This window comes from Calonectris borealis, chromosome 1 (assembly GCF_964195595.1).
Source record: "Calonectris borealis chromosome 1, bCalBor7.hap1.2, whole genome shotgun sequence".
Taxonomy (NCBI): Eukaryota; Metazoa; Chordata; class Aves; order Procellariiformes; family Procellariidae; genus Calonectris; species Calonectris borealis.
Window position 1 is genome coordinate 84,673,475 of NC_134312.1, and position 17,695 is coordinate 84,691,169.

Genomic DNA, 17,695 nt, shown 5'->3' on the forward strand with positions numbered 1-17,695 from the left:
GCTAGCAATCTAGTCATACGCATAAATCAAGTCTTCTGCTTACTGTGGTGCCTTAGACACATCTCTTAACTTTTTTATATATTGTTTCTGCATTGGTAAACATGGTAAACCATTGCATTTGTACTACAAGAATATTACTGAGGATTTAATCTGTGTTTTCAAAAAGTCCTAAAATTTTCAGATTAATATTATTTGGGGACTACTGAATAAAACAGTTATACAACTGAAAAAAATCTGTGATCTCAATCTCCAAAACTACCTACTACTGATAGGTCAGGCTTTTCTGTACTGAAACAACATATACATGTATACTGTTTGAACAATGGTTCCAATATAGCAAACCCAAACTAACAAAAACACTAAAGGCCATGATTCCCTTGAGTGCCAAATTTAATTTGTTCTAACCTATTTAAGTAATGTTTCTACCAAAAATTAAATCCTCAGATGATTCTCAATTGGGTGGTCTAAGCAGCTTCAAGAGCTAATTGAAAAATGAAGTCAGTAATTTTTATTGGGGGTGGGGAAAAGCAAGAGAATCAATTCATTAATTCAAGACCTTCACCATACTATTTGGAGCATAAAAGGAAACTTGGAAGAAGCAGCTTGACTTTTCACACTAGGTTCACAAAGGGATTTTGGCACTTTTCACAGTAAGCATTTGGTAGTGGTGAAGATACTCTTTTACCTCATCATTCAGGGACAGTTACTTGGATATGGAATCCAAATATTGTCCCAGTCATTAGGCTACACAGTCTTCCTAAGTTGGCCTCCCTCTGTTCATATCAATCTGGTTTGTGTTATACAAAGCAAATATCTACCAGGTCAAAGATGAAAATGTTACATCTGTACGGTTAGGGTATGAACCTGGGAAGAAATACACTTGTATTCCATTACTTCCTCCACCTAAGACAGAAGTTGTAAGAGAAGTCTCTTAGACCCAGGCAAATGCCCCAAACTCCAGATTCTATATGCTGCCAGCTCATCTCTCCATGTGATGGATCAATAAACTCCTGAGACGAGGCTCAGTGGAGACGGGCAAGGGCGATGTGCTTGTGAAGCTCTGGGAAGAATGTGGGAAGTGACTGACCACACCTGTGGCAAAGAAAGCTGACCTTATACTATGACAAAGGGGACAGGATGGTGGCTTTTAAGATAAGGAGTCGTAACAGTTAGGGGGATTGGCTGACTCCCAGTTGAGTGTATCAACTGGTTGTGTAAGCGTTTGTCCAGGAGAGCAGCAAGAGCTTGAACGTTCCTGAGATAACTAGACCAGCATGGGGGAGCATATACAGGGCTCAGCCCAACCTAGAGTATAAAAACTGAATGACTGCCCAAAAGAGCTTTGAAGAGAGCAATGGGCTTGAGCTGGCTTAAACCCCCTTGTGCCTCCCCAGTGGGGATGCCCAGCATTGTGACGGTGAGCATGTCAGAGCGACCTGTAATGAGAATCACATCTGTATTGTGATCCAACAGCTCTGTCTATGCTACTTACTTATTTCTATTCCTAAACTACTTCTCAAACAATAAATAGTTTTATATTCTGAACAACTAAAGGGAACACTCACACAGCTTTTTACAAACAACTTCCTCTTCTGTCCTTGCAAAAACTTAAATTAAAAGGACATCCCCCCAGAAGTTCCACAGCATTGTACCAATGCAACAAGACAACAGGCTAGATACCCAGAGGACACTTTCAAATCAAGTTCTTAGAACTCAAGGGAGATATTTATTGATCTTCTGACTACTATATTTCCCTACCAGATCTAATTCTTCTTTAGACAGAAATTGCCAAAAAAAGGATCTGATAGCATGGATTTTGAGCATATTATTTCAGTGATGTTACCTTACAATTATTACTGTAAACAAAATTATCTACCCTATTTACTGTATCAGTGCAGCCCACCCCCCTTCTCAGCTAAAAAATCCAGGAGAGAACACTGGCGTATTTAGTCGTTTTACCTCACCCCTTGCCAAAATGGATCAGAACACTAGTCTGTCTCTTTCAGTATCCGTTCTTCCACTATGCTAGTACTGGGCATGGTCAATTCTCCAGTATTTCTACCTCTGTCATGCAACATCATGTGTCTGAAACAGAGAGAACTTTCTTCGTGTTAAGTACATAGTGCAAGTATTCCATTGGATTACTTTTTTACTTCAGCTTAGAAAGGAGCACATTCCTCTCCCCTCTCTTTCATGAAAATATATTTCTAGGGTCTGGAAGCTAAATTCTTCACTGGTACAATTTCACTGAAAGGAAAAAAAATAAGAAGCATGCCCTCTTAGGAAAAGGAAAAAAAAATCCACAAGATGAGTAACAAGCACAGCAAGACAGTCCCCAGTTCAATACTTGCACTATATGGAAATAAAGAGCAAGAAAATCTTTCGTATGATAGGAAAAGCCTTCTATTAGTTAAAGGAGTTAAGCAGTTAATTAGTGTAATTTTAGCAGGGTTTCTCGGACAACATGAGCAGAATACCTTTGTTCTCAGGTATTCTGCTCGTGTTGTCAGAGCACATATAACACATTCTGCTTACCAAAGCTTTCTTCAACTTTTGACAATTAGAAACGCATTTTAAAACTCCGTATCACACTTTTAATCCTAAAATGGACTGGACCTTCAAACAGATATAGAAATCATATAAGCTCTTCCATTCAAAGAACAATCATTAAAAGGACACCATCACAGATTTTTGTGACATTGTAACTGTTAATTATTCACAATACAAGGAAATTTTAAAAAATGAGTGATAGTTTCATTAGTGACACTTTTTTTTGTTGTTCTCCTTTTCATTCCAGTCTTTTCATGCAGCAAAGGGCAGATATAAAAGGAAAGTGTAATTCTTGAAACCTGTATTTCACCATATTCTATAGATAGATTTTGTAAGAAAATAAAATGACTTGTCCACGGCCACTGGCACTCCTAGAACTCTGTATCAGTTAAAACACAGGTGTGCACACTAGAAGACCCATCTCAACACCGAACAAAGTTCAGCAGTACCAGTCTCTCTTATATTCACAGTCACTGAGGATCAATCAACTGCCCATCATTCACAAATGGGTAACAACCAGACTTGGAGAAAAGGCAGAGAAAACTGAAGCTACTGTCATTGCTTAAAGGACGGGTAATAGAGTACTTCTCTGATCACAAATCTAGTAAAGCAAGCATAGCTGTCAGTTTTGTAAGGTAAGTTTTTCACACCAATACTTGTGGTATCTCCCAATCTCTCAGACCCCAACACACACACTTTGCCCTCCTGATTTAAGTGCTGCAGCACACTACTGTTTGTGAAGTCATGTTGTTACCTGCCTCACAGGACTGATGCAGCATTAAAAAACACCCTCCACCAAGGAGAGGCCGATTTGGTTTAAAACTACACCAGTATGCAGACCTGGTTCACAATGCAACTGCTCAGAAAATTGTGCCAGCACAACTCGCTTAGGTGAGCACTGGAACAGGGATTGTTGGAGCAGTGACACAGAAACCCCCAGTCAGTTAAAGACTGTCTTGTAAAACATTAGGCTAATTTTCATTTCTTGACTGTGATGTATGGAAACACCTCTTTTATCTCTCTTTTGTCTTTTTTCATTGTTTTTCCCCCAGATGGCCATTCCTGAGAATTCTTACAATTAAAAATCTGGCAATGCTCACTGGCATTTTCAGATATGACATGCACGTATGTTCACGATGATGTCTGATTTTTCTGGCTCACTGTTCTAGAACACATGCAAATAAAAAACTTCGGTCCTTAACATAGCCCTCTGAAATGACCATAATAGAATATTTCCATGCAGAAACATTCCTACCTCTCCATCTTGCAAAGGTAGCTTTGGACTGAGCCCATATCTACCACTGATGACATACTGATATTTACTGAAGAAACAGAACAATTTTGAGAAGATCAAATTCATTGTTGGCCATTATTATTTAGCATCACCTTGAGATAACAGGTGATCATTCATGCAAGAATAGAAATCCCTGATAGTAAGGAAGAAAACTGCAAGGACATCCAGGGTCAGAGTATAAGTCCTTTCTTCCTATATGCATCATAAGAAAGTTGTGTCTGGTGTCACAGTTCTGAAAGAAAACAATTCTTCCTAAAACATGCGGCAGCTGTTGAAATGCACTGTTATTAAAATATGTTTCTATGATAATAAAGCAAATGTTTGAAATTGCTTTTTTTTCTACTAGAGATGTGTTTGTCTGAGGTATCTAATGTTGGGGTGGTCACATAGTCACCCACCTCTAAACACAGCTACCATTCCAGAATCCCCTCTATATAGTCCATAACTGCCTACTACTAATGCTTATGGCTCAGTAAGGTTTAACATCAATGAGACTGGCAGGTCATCAGTTTCCACAGTGAAAGAACATCAGAAACAGTTTCAAGTGGTTCTGAGCCCAGCACTTTCAACACCACAAAATTCACTTCATGTCTAACCACCTTCCAGTCCTTTGCACACAATGCAGTTTCTTCTCCAGTCTCACTACTGAGTTACAAACCAATTTCCCAACTCCACAAAGGAAGCAATGGCTGCTCTGGCTGTTGTTAGTGGCAGGAAACAGGCCAACTCTGCAGTGCTCAACAAGGCACCTTGCCAAGGCCACTTGCCTCTGCTCCATCACTCCCACAGCCATTGCTGCACACCGCAGGAAAAGCTCTTACAGTAAGGTGCACTACTGCACTAACAAGTGCCAGGGGACTGCTGAAACAGCCAGCAGGAAGAGGAGGTGATTATGTTCCCTATTGTGTCATAGAAGACAGTCTTTAGGTGACTTAAAGATGATTCAAAAATATTAAGAGTTTTGATATTGCAACCGTTTGGTAGATGTAAGAGCCTCTTATCATGAATCCAGCTGGTAAGAGTGTTTTTCTTACCGTTACACTGAAAATGAATTTGTTATCCAACCTTACCCTTTTTTCCCCAGCTCTCTATACTTCACAGAAATCTTTCAACTATCCCGATTCCTCCATGTTTATTTCCAATGCTATCTAACCCAGTGCGAGGAAAAAAAAAAAATATCAAAGATCACAACTATTTGTTACTAGTTCAGATCAAATCAGAAATTAAGGACAGATCATATGAAACAAAATCAGATTTTGCAAGATTAAAGACTTAAACGAAATAGCGACTAATATTGCAAATTTCAGGCCCACACAGGAAACCCGGATGCTTAAACCAGCATACCAGCAACCTTTACCAAGTTAGAAGAATCTATCTTCTAAATACTTCCTCTGCAGAAAAAATGAAGACAAGAGATCAGTTCCCAGATGACATCCATGTGACTTAAGAAAAGCCAGCTGACCATGCACAAAGTATTACTGTTTAAGAACAGAAGACTATTATGTCCTTTTTATTTCTCACCTAGGCTGATCACTTGCTTTTACATTCCCAAAGGAAAAGCCAAGAATTAGGAAAAGTTTGTTTTATGCTTTAGGACACTCCAATTCCACTCACTCCAGCATCTTTAATAGTTGAAAGTTCATGAAAGCAACTTTCCTTAAAACCATTTTCCTTCACAGGACAGTATCAGAAAATATGGAGATTCCAAAAACCTACAATAAAGGAATTGGTAAGTTGCTGACTCAGTGATCTCCAACTTCTGCTATTCTGGCAGCAAAGAATTTTAATGAAGATATTCTTGTATATAATTTTAACACAGGGAAGATCCAAATTTCCCTAGCACGTTCTTCACCAACGAACAGTTCTTGAACTGTGTTTCCCTACAGGTAAGGTGTGTAGTCTGTGGGGAAGGTGACTGCTAAGCCTAAGCACGGGTGAGAAGAAGAAGAGTGCTCTATTCAGAAAGAGGAGACAACCAATGAATTATCTTTTGTCTCTTGTCCACTAAGTCTCAGAGCATCCTTATTCCCTACAGGCTTCCTCCACCCCCATCCCACCCTGCACACTCCTGCTCACAAGCTTTAATTTGTCTAGTTTCAAATTCCCCAAACCTGTTGTATCACTGCGCTAGCAAACTTAAGACAAATAGTTTAAAATTACACGTTTTAACAGGACTCACTATTAAGATTTCAGATGTGTGTCTGAAAACGTCATGCAGAGTTTTGTTAAATTACCTGCTATATATTTCAAATGAATATAGGAGTTGCCAAACCAGATTAGGCAACTAGCCATTTAATTTCGTAATCCAGTGCTTTCCTTACAGCAGTAAATACCACATGCTTCAAAGAAACACACACGCAAAAAAATCCTAAAGCTGACACTATCAAGCATCCCAACCATAAGAAAATTCCTCTGTTTTAAAGTATGCTTTGAAGCTACAACTAAATCAACGTAAATACAAGCCATTCCCTAAAAGAGCAACCCCATTCTCCCCCGCCCTCATGTACTAGAGCTAGCAATTGTGTGACCACAAAATAGGTTGATGCAGCAAGCTATTCCAACAGAAAATTGTTAATTATTTGGGCGGAGTTAGTGTTCCATTGGATTAGCCAACTCAACTCACACAAATGCCAGATCCTGCAAATGAGCAGAGAATTTGGTCAACCTTTTTTTGAATTAGATTAGCTTAGCTACAACATGAAAGCAAGCCAAGAGAGACATGAAGTCCTTATACAAGGCAAGCAACAACAGCAAGGCTGGAAAGGGACAAGAGGAACACAGCTGCTCCATTCCGCAGCAGATCATACTAGACTGGTTTAGCTTCAAGAATTTAGCTCTTAAGAAACTTAGGCTACAGCCACACCATAGTTTAAACCAGTTTAAATCAGAACAGCTGAAATATCACCCTCCACTTTTTTCCATACATGCATTCCTGTCCATTCCTGTGCACCAATGTTATGCATGTCTGATTCAGTAACCATTTCAGCAGGTTCAGCCCACCAAAGAAGCAGAAAAATTCTCATTGTTTTATGCAGCTGGACTTTTCCACTTATTTTAACTCGGCTTTTGCCTTGGAGATTCACAGAGTACTACTGCCAGTGTGCAAAGGGAACAGGAACGCATAGCTCAGGTAAGCAGGCACTTACTTAAATAAGGCATAAACCACAGTTATTTTCAAAAATTATTTGTTAAACTTAAAACTATTTCCAAAACAGTTCAGGCATAAATCAGTTTAGGAGTTTCCTTCTAAACTTAAAGGAAAAACTTTAATTCTACATGTCTTAACTTGCATTTGCACTAATTTTTGGACTCATGCTGTGTTCAGGCACCCAACATGGATCTTGAGCTGCATGCAGGGTCATCATGTGGCCGGTAATAATGGGACTGTGGGGGGTGCTTGGGATGCTAGGTCATCCCAAGTTTCAGCTGCGGAACAAAAGGAACCAGCAGGGACTGCTGGGGCTACACTGTTGGCTTGCCTGGGAATCCAGCCATGCTTCCCATACAGCCCCGCAGTACAGCAGAGTAATGTCCTGAGGAGTCACTACTGCTGTGTCCACTGACTGAAATAATCCTACCTCTCCCTCTCCCTTTGGCCATGTCAGGTACACGGCAAATCTTATCATTCTCTGACACACAGAGATTTTGTTAGAGTCTCAGCATCGCAGAATTTTTCCACATCTGTCTGACTCTGGGCTTCAGTGACATTTACATCAATGTGCTCTATTGTCAAGGTACACACCACAGTGGTGGAAGGGCCAATTTTCAATTTTGGTACATATCCCACTGTTCTGCTCAATTTTCCTAAGTTTAGAAGTGTCTTTTCCACTCTACCTTACCCCTGTGAGGTAAATCATTTCAAGCTTTTTAATGTCCTATACTGAATTTTTGGTCTCTGAAGTTTTCAGCCATGTTCCTGACAGTCAGCAAGTCCACAAAGAAGTATCACTGATTGCATCATCTACAGAAATACCACATTTTTAAAGTTTTAAATATCCTGTAATTTCTAACTTGACTTTGTAAAGTTAACATTCTTTTAACAATTTACTTAAGAAATTGCCTAGGTTTTAAAGGACAAAAAAAAAAAACTCTAAAAAGTATGAGTATGTGAAAACCTAACTATTACTTCTTCCAATACCATGAATTACTGTCAGAGTTTGAGCCCTATATTGCTAAGCTTTCAACACAAATAATGGTAGAATTGGAAGCAAAAGCAGGTTATTATCCACTGAAGATACATTCTTTTCATCAACTCCTCTATGTTGCACAAAATTTTACTCAACCTGGACCCCTCACACAACAGTAGATAACAGAAAGGGTACAGAATGCATTACCTCCCAGATTTTGTTCTGAGACACGTCTTTCTAGGCCAACTGAGGACTTTAACAAGGAAAATGAAAAACAAAACTTTTGCTTGCATCCTCCACCAGAAATTTGTATCAAAACATGTGGGCAAGCACTACGAAAAAGGAAACTGGAAAATTAAGAGGCAAGATTTTTCATCTCTCTCCAAGAAAAAGAATTGTTTGGTATAAGACAACTCCCACACACAACACCCCCCCCCCCCCCCCAAAAAAAAAAAAAAATCACGATTAGCCAGTCCCAATTATTTATAAGGAAATTTCTATCCGCAATCTTTCAGCATTTTTATCTCACTCCTTTTTGAAAAGTCAGTTATTTACATGGTTTTGAATGAACAGTTTGGATGAAAATAATTTCCTTTTTTTACATTCTCCTTCTAGTCATTTCCTTAATTTTTCTCATTCTTGTAGTACACATTCCTCAGTATTAGTTTTCCAGCTTGCATACTTTATCTCTTCTTCTTGCAATAGATGCAGCATTAGGAGACATTAAACGGAAGAGAGCAGAAAAGCCCACAATTCATGCCTGACATATGTAATTCCCCAAAACCAGGCAGAAGACAGAAAAGAAGAAAACATCACCAAGAAATAAAAACAATACTGAAATGCTGAAGGACCAGTTATGCATCTTAGAGGCTGCAGCTACAGTCCAGGATGGCTGCCTTCGCAGAACACGCTGTCCAAAGGACAGCACACTCAGAGCAATAAGGTGTTCACACTTTCTGATAAGAAGTTGCCTTGATTTGAAAACATCCTGCAGAATTTCAAGTCTCTGATAAAAATCATAGACACCTCAGAATAAAAGACAAAACACGTAAACAAAAGTTTAGTAATACCAGAATCAAAAAATCCAGTTTTCCCATGCATTTGTTTTATGCTTGATTGATTCATGCTACAATAAGGTACCAGTTCTGACCAAAGTTCTTCCCCACAGTCAGTTTTAAGATTTCCCTCCTATATAGATTCCCCAACAAGGAACAAGGTTTAAGATCACATGGCAGCCTCTTCTTCAGGGCTGAGAGTACTTTCTTATTTTCTTCCCACACAGAATTATTCTAATACAACTTTCAGAAATCTAATTCTTCCTTGGATCTCCAGTGATGTTTTTTTTGACTGATACATGGGGAAGAGAAATGGAAGACGTAAAGGTAGAAAACAACACTGCAGTCTCCTTCCTTCAGGAAATCCAAATTAAAAAGTTGAAAAAAAAATTATAACAGTAAGTTTTACACAGCTTGACATTGGTGGTATTAATATTCTTCCTATAACATAAGCTTACTATCTACAGAATCATTTTAATTAACACTTCTAACACACCTTAACGTCTTGCTTTTCCTTTTTAATTGCCTCAGAAAAAAAAAGCTAATAGGAAAACAATACAGAAATCTTACAATTCAGTTTAAAACACTGTAAACTATAGTAATAGTTCAAATTATTCTGATGCACATACTTTGTTTTTCAGCCCCGTTCTTTTTTGGTATATATGTAACTACACATCCTTACAGCAGCATGCTTTAGTTATGTCACATTATTACCTCTAGCTCCATGACAATTTGTACCATCCTTTGAAAACTCCTTTTAGTTTATTTCAAATGTGTTTTCTATCCTGGAGTCAGAACACAAACAGAAGAAAGAAGTCCCCCTGAAACTCTTAAATGTGACCCATAAACTTACAGTTCCTATGCAAAAATGAAACTCCATAATTTCTTCTTAATTCAGAGATCCTATCCTGCAATCAACAAACTAAAGCAACCCTCCTCTCTGTTCTACAGAGGGAAAGCAAAAATAGTTCTAATGCAAATTAGCAAAGTTAACAATTATATTTGATTATCACAATAAATGTTAAAGAACATGATATCATGTACATCTACAAGATTTAGATGATGTATGGTAGTCTGGCACACATGGAATTCATTACTAAAGAGTACAGATGCTCCATTTTACCATCTTTTTCCAAGTACCCTTTCAGCACATTCCCAGCCTTAGCTCATTCTCACCAAGATTTCCATCCTCAATGGTCAGCACCACTTCATCCATCACCAAGGCCCGGAAATCTAGCTCCTCTTCACAGCACTTGGCCTTCAGGGCTCTCAGGATCTCCTGCTGAGGGTAATCTTCTCTGATGCGACGGTCTGTTAAGAACCACAGCCTGGGAGCAACTGAACTGCACATCTTGGACTTGTCTTCCAACCTTCAAGGTTTCCTTTCAATGGAACTTCTAGATGGTGGAGAAGATGAGACTCTGTTAGAGTACATAGGCTCCTATCTTCATGTTCCCCACTGTACCGAGTCCTACTCCCTCTGCACAAGTCAGTCCTTTTCAGCGGAGTGCAACTTCCAACCTCCAAGTGGGAAAATAATGTCTACACCTAATCTGCAACAGAAGTAACAACAACAGAAACAAATCCATTTACATTCAATGGAACGTAAATGCTAAAAATCAGATCTTGGTCCTCATCCTAGTTTCATCCACAAGAAGTACACACTCGACATAACTACTGGTACTGGCAGTAGCATCCCCCTTTCTTGACAGTACTAAGAGGCATGCCAAGGACTGAAAACATTTTGAATGGCCGTCTCTGAAGGCCAGAATTTAAACTTCACGATTGGATAATTTCTTACAGTTGGAAATAACTCAGCCCCTCTTCTAGGTACTGCTAAACACCGGTGACAGACTTGATGTGTCACTTTCCACCATACATGGAAGGCAACAGAGTGTGCCAAATTCTTTATGTTAAAAAAGCAGTCTAGAAGAAAGGAAGAAATCCATTGAAACAGAATTTTCCACCTAAGTATTTCAAGACTGATTTGCTCTTACAAATACTTCACATCTTCTGTGAAATATATTTAGTATTATCCAGAACATATTCATGGAAAAACCAATGGAACAAGGAGCATCAACAAAACGTAAAGAATACCGAACATTAATACATGTAACCTAAAGCAAAAATCAAGGTTTGAATCTCAGTGCTAGCCTTTTCTTGCTCCAAATTTTTTTAAAAATATCACCTTTGAATTCAGCACCAGAAACAGAAAAAAACAGTTCAAATTGAAGAATTTCAATGGTGTCAGAAGTGATAACAGCAAGGTACTGCTCCTTTTGCTTTGAATACAGAGGACTTGGACTATTTTTGACTATATACTAAACTATTTTAAAAGCTGTAAAACAATTACAGGTATGTTAATGGACTACCCATTTACACTCAAGAAAAACAAGCAGCAGCATGGTGTAGGGAAAAAGAAATCTGGAGAAAACAGAGCTGTTTTCTGTGACACATTTTAAACGTTCATATTAAAATAAAGAGGTAGAAATCATTGTTTTCACCAACATAGCTTACTTGAGTTTCAAACAGAATTGAACTCTGGGATAGAAACCGGAGTTTTGCCTGGTAGTCCTAATGACAGGACCTGGTGTCAACAGAAAATGTAAATGCAGAAAGACCATAGCTACACAACTGCTTTCATTTAATATTACAAAGAATTCTAGTTTCTGAAGCAAGTCTTGTGACAAAAGGATTGTTTTGCTACAACCATAACAAGCTGATTTTTTTTGTAATTAAAAACCAAGTTTTTTCTACTAGTACAGCTTTTTCTTAATAAGAAGACAAAATTTTAAGTGGTCATTTTTATTCCTGGTACTCAGAACCATAATGACAACAAGCAAAGACTGTGACCTTTTTCCCATTGCTTTGGTAAATGAGAAGCAACAATAAAGACAAAGACTAAAGTTCTTCTTACTAAGAGATTGAAAGAAAGCAGAAGCTAGGGAAAGGCAATCACAGATGCAGACCAACACTTGACAGCAGTCAAGACGCTCAAGGTAAAGCAGGAAAAGGAGTGTTTGCTCCCTGCAGAAAAATGGGTTTGGGAGGTTGTAAAGAATATCTTTTGATATCTCAAAGAACTCCTTTTTTCTTCAAAGCAGCTGCAAGTGAAAAGGGCAAGATGAGGCTTGGGTTTGCAATGGCTGACGACTGTCAGATCCTGCCCCACTTTTGGCTCTCTCAACAATGGGTTTCTCTACATGGTAGTTTACAGAATACTACCTGGGAGAACGTCCTCAGCTAAGAATTGGGACAAGCTATATTCTTCAGAAATGGCACGGCTACAGCACAGTTCAGGAGGCTTCTTGTCAATTTACCTTTATTTCTGCTATTTGCATGAATGACTGGGGAGACCAAACAGCCCCACCTACCGCCTCTCTTTTGAAAAGCAGCTCTACCTAACGGGCTACGCTATTTCATTTTAAAAAACAGGACATTTGAGTACATAAAAAAATATACTAGACAGATTTTATCATAATTAAAAGAAAAACAAAAATCAGAAGCCATTACAGATTTTCAGCCTGTTTGGGTTTTTTGGTTTGGATTTTTTTGGGAGGCAGTTTTGGTTATTTTTCCCTTCACTACTGATTCTAACACTGGTGCAAAGAAACAATTATTTTCTCTCTGGCAGCCTTTTCCCCATTTTTGCTTGCTACTAACCCTTGATTTCTTTGCCAACAGGGATCTGCTCCCATTTTTCTCAAATCTCTTTTCTACATGGCCCCACCTCCACCCCCTTAAATCTGCAGAGACTGTGCCATCATCTCTCCCTGATTGCCATTTCAGCACTTTCTTTCTTAATAATCAGCAAAGGGTTGAAGTAGAAAGAAAAAAAGGTATATCCCTTTTTTTCCTCCATCTGTCTTCTATTTTTGAAAGGAGCTACAGCATCATCAGGAAGAGCCATCCAGGTATCTCAATTAGCACATTAAACCAGCAAGCATAGAAAAATGCCTTGGGTATGGGTATTCATCGCCCTCCTAACACTAGGTCTCATTGCCTCTAAATCTTAGAAGTTTTATAAATGTATATACAAAGGCTCTCATCATGAGGCAGGCAGGTAACAACCTCAAGTCTGGAGGTAACGATTAAGAAACTCACTTCAGATCAAGCTACAAGCCAGTGGCAGAGGCAGAAACTAGTAATCCTAACTATTGATTCCTTGACCTCCAATCCAATACCACATTTTTTTTCCACCTGGAGAAATATCCTTTTCACACTAACATTCTGCTCCTAAAAACAGAATCTACTTATCAGTTTCAGCCTCTCCTTATAATCTCTATTTTGATTGTGTAAGAAGTCTTAGGGAACACAAAACCTGCAATTTACCCTATTAACCCAAACATCTTAACAATCCCTCCCACATTCTCAAGAAAATGGTCTGTAGGAGGAAAGCTTGCCTCGCAGTCAGATGCACAAGAGTATTAAGCTCTCAAGTTGGATATGATTTCCAGAATTTTTCCCTGAAAACCAACTCCACCATTTCAATCTAAAAGACACAGCCTCAGACAATGCTGGGCGTGCATGGAATACTTCCTAATCCATGAGAGCATCTACTGCAAAATAAGTATAGTATATATAAGGGGAAAAGCAGGCGTTTAAACATTTTCAAGATGACCAGTTGAAATGCAGTTTTCACTCAAAGCTACTACGGTCAGTGTAAGTGCAATATTTCAATAACTATGTAATAGATTTATGAAATGAAAAGGAAAAAAAAATTATCATAAACTTAACCACATAAAACAGACCGGGAGAGGTAAAAGGGTGGCATCAAACTAAAAGCTCTATCATAGAAATCAAACCAACTCTGTATCACGCCAGCCAAGCAGACACTGCTGCATCTGCTTCAGAAAGACACTGTGTGGAACAGATTCTTAGCAATTTATAGAGGGAACTGAACGCTCACCTCAACTTTGAGCTATGGCATCCCTGTATTGCTTAAGCTAGGCTTTATTCTGGTATTCACACAGCAGCTTCCTCCCCTCCCCATCACATGCAAACGTATTTCCTCCTGCATTCCTTGAATCTGTAATACACCTTTAACAGCTGCTCCAACAAAAGCATTCACTGTGCTACTTTTCTACTTTACATGATATGCAAATATGTTTTATTGACATAACAGGGAATTCAGCCAACCAGATCAGCTGTCTAGAGAGATCTGGAAATCTTCTCTGAAGACTACTCTTTTTCCCTTGAAGGGGTCTTCTCTTCACAGAGAGAGCCTTAGAGACCTGTCTCCAGGAATGGGAGATTGGTCTCCATTGTCCATTTACTCCTTGTCCTGTCTTCAACACCCAAAAGCAGCAGCAAATGGACTAGTCTCTTTTTCTTTTTCATCATGATGTATTTTCCCCTAAGCTGAAACAAGAAACCAGTTATTAGGAGATACTAATTCATTTACGTATTATTGATAAATGTGTAACATAAAAGATATCTAGTACGCAAAAAGATCGTTCTGTATCCTTTCTATTTAGAATGCAACTACTCAATGCCTTTGTAAATTAAAAAGACTAGGTTGTTTCTTCCCTGTGGGAATGACGAATGGAATCCCAGATGTTTTATACCATTAGGAATCAATGTGATCTAGCTATCTCAACTGCTCAACTTGTGATCTGATGTTGTAGCACACTCCCATTGCCTATAGTGCAATCTGGGAAACAAGTTAGTGCAACAATTATTACCATCAGCCCCTCCCAGAATCGCCTCTTTTTTAAACCTTGGCTCAGACTCTCGGCCTCAGTTACAGCACTATGCAGCTAACACAACCCCACAGATTTCAGCAGTTAATAGAGAGGTAAAACCTAATCTCAGTTTTAGCATACCTCTAGGCACATTTAATCCTTACAGCTCAGGTAATGATAATAAAAATCTCATGGAAGTGAGAAGGAAAGAGCAAAGAGACTGACAGCCATGATTGCCATGGGAAATGGAGAACTAGAAAAAATACAGCTCTAAGCACTCACCTCACTATGAATAACACTGTACCTTCGCATTTATTATTAATGCATATCCGTTAATACTTGTTTGCAGAACACTTATTCAAGTTGGAAAAGGTATTTTCCTTCCTTTTTATCACAAATTAGCTAAGGCTTGAAACTGAGTACATGCTTCCAATAAACCAATTGTCTCTACCATTACAGCAGTTTCTAGAATGCTATTTTGGAGGCCACACCTCAAGACACTGAAGACCTAAGAACGGTTGGCAGATGCTCATAAGTTATCTCCTTCAGGAGATACCTCAAGGCAGATCTGAATTATAAAGTCAATGTTAGGTAGCAGACCGGTTAAACAGCTAACGAAGGGTCGTCCAGCATATGACCCAGCATATGATCCATCGTACCTTGTCACAGAAGTCTCCGCCTCATCTTAATGAGGTGAGAGCAGTATTTGTAACATCCCAGAAATAGGACTTCCTATGTCATAGGGAGAGCAGGTCTGAAAACGGTTCACAGCTGTTTCAAGCATAAAGCACAATTAATTTTTTTTCCACACAAAGATACCAGAATGATGATTATCTGAAGAAAACCCAAAGGAAATATGTATGATGAATATAACCCATGGTGATATACACAGAGATAAAAACTGATGTCCTGAACCACTTGTTAAAATTGCTTTAGAAAAATAAATCCAAGATAAATCAACTCATTCCTGACATTGCTGCGTCGTGGTGATGCTTAAGGACAACCTCAAGAAAAATTCCTCTCTCTTACCTACCAGAGACTAGTTTTCTTAAGACTGTCACATAACTGTTTGAGAATCTTTGGAAAGAACGCATTTTTAAAAATTGAAGAATCTGAAAAATTAAAATACTTATTTAAATGCATTTTATATAATATATTGAGCAGCTGCAGCGCAATCTGTCCAGTGCTGCTGCATTATCATCCGCCCTCCTCTACACATGCATCACAGAATTTAAAGTCACTGCAGGCAGGTGAACCCCAAGCACACCTCTTTGAAAGCATATCACGGTATTCACCACCTTTTCCCTGTGAGATTTGTAGACTGCAACAATCAAAGGATATGGGAATATATTAATCGTTCCTATTCATCCCCAGTACAACCCCCCACCCCCGCAGACGGGCAACTGCACTCCCTGCGATGGCTTTCATCTGCTTGTCCCCACCTTTGCACGGAGTAGTGTTAAAGATGCTAGCAGCAAACCTTCCAGGCACAATTGCCTCTAAAAGGCAGACATCCACACCCGCCCCCCCGTCTTTCCTCCTCTATGTTCATGCTTGCAAGTAGGTGATAACATTCCTCATTCACACACCCCAGTTCCTGATCTCCAGTGAATAATCTGTTCTCCTCCCTCTCTGCAACATTAGCCTGATACTGGTCAGCATCAGCTATCCTTCTACTTCGGTCTTAGTATTTTTTTCCTACGACAGGCTCTCAGATTTTTCACACACACGCTCCCCCCCGCCTGTGCGTGCACGCACGCCCGTGCAAATAAAACATCCATTTCCTCCCACATCAGCTGCTTTTCTGAAGAGAGGTTCTTCCACCTCTGCCCAGGTTCCCCTGCAATGTGGTACAATGCCCCCCCCTCCCCGATCCGTGTGTACACAGCCAGTTTTCCCTCCTCCCTTCCCCCACCCCACTCTCTGTCTCTGTGCACGCTTCTCCCGGCGCCTGGCGTGGGGGAAGGGAAACATGCACTGTGTGAATGAATGGGCTGAAGAGACTTACCAGAAATTTGGCGAGGAAGGAGTGGAAGACAAAAAAAGCACCCAAAGATGGGTGCTTCCTTCGGTGTGCCAAGTGCTGCTTCAGTTCTGGCTCCCTTCACGAGGTCACGTGTCTTGCTAGGTACCCCTTTTCCTGGATCCTCTACTAACCAAAAAGGGTGGCAAGGAAGTCTTCCGGATGCCTCTCTGCACTGCACTCCAAAGGAGGGAAGGGTACTACTGAAGCTCCCAAAGCAAGCAAGGGATGATGACGATAACGTTCTCCTGGTCCTATAACGGGCAATATCTAGCGGATGCCTCGGGGACCAAGGTGGATTTCAGAGGGGGGGAAAGGAGGAGTAAATGACTGTTAAGATAATTCCCAAATTGTCCTCCCCTATGGGGGAGGAGGGATGGGAAGGAGGAAAAAGAGTACTGGTGAAGAGCTGCAGCTTTCTATGTAAAATAGACTCAACCCTCGTGTCTCTACTTCCTCCGAACTAAACCCCTAAATGACTCTGAAGTCACCAACACCTAGGGAGAAAAAAAAGGAGAAACATCCCTATTAGACAAAGACATAAAGGTATCTAATAAAGATAAACTAAGTCCCAACAGAAGAAAAGGTACCGTACAAGACAGTAAGCAAAGCCAAAAGAAAAAGATAGGATGAACACAATTAGGGGAAATGTGCAACTTTAAATAATTTACAGAAATATACTACCACAGAAACCCATTTTAAGGAAAAAAAAAACCAGGTGGTTAAGCAGTTTGTTCCTTTACTGAAGAATGTGCGTTCAAAGGAAAGATAAATCTGTATCTACACGTGAACATATGAAGAAATTAAGTTTTAAAACCTACAAAAACTATTCCTATTTATTTGTGTGAGTCTTTAAACCCCTCCCACAGAATAACATTTAGAATTCAGATGAGGAGATTGGAGAAAAGTATGTTTCAGGTCAGAAGCATATATTCCTATGCACTAGACTCCACTCTGCCACA

General features: G+C 39.5%; 1 protein-coding gene across 1 annotated transcript in view; it reads right to left on the bottom strand.

Annotated features, from left to right (window-relative positions):
• The window catches only part of RIMKLB (ribosomal modification protein rimK like family member B), a 45,782-nt gene extending 28,552 nt beyond the window's left edge, over nt 1-17,230 (bottom strand). The window contains exons 1-2 of the mRNA XM_075163456.1: nt 16,719-17,230; nt 10,203-10,423 (exon numbers count right to left, since the gene is read on the bottom strand). Of these exons, the coding sequence (XP_075019557.1) occupies nt 10,203-10,377 (175 nt within the window). The 5' untranslated portion in view covers nt 10,378-10,423; nt 16,719-17,230. The remainder of the gene's footprint in view (nt 1-10,202; nt 10,424-16,718) is intronic.
• Between the last annotated feature and the right edge of the window lie 465 nt (nt 17,231-17,695).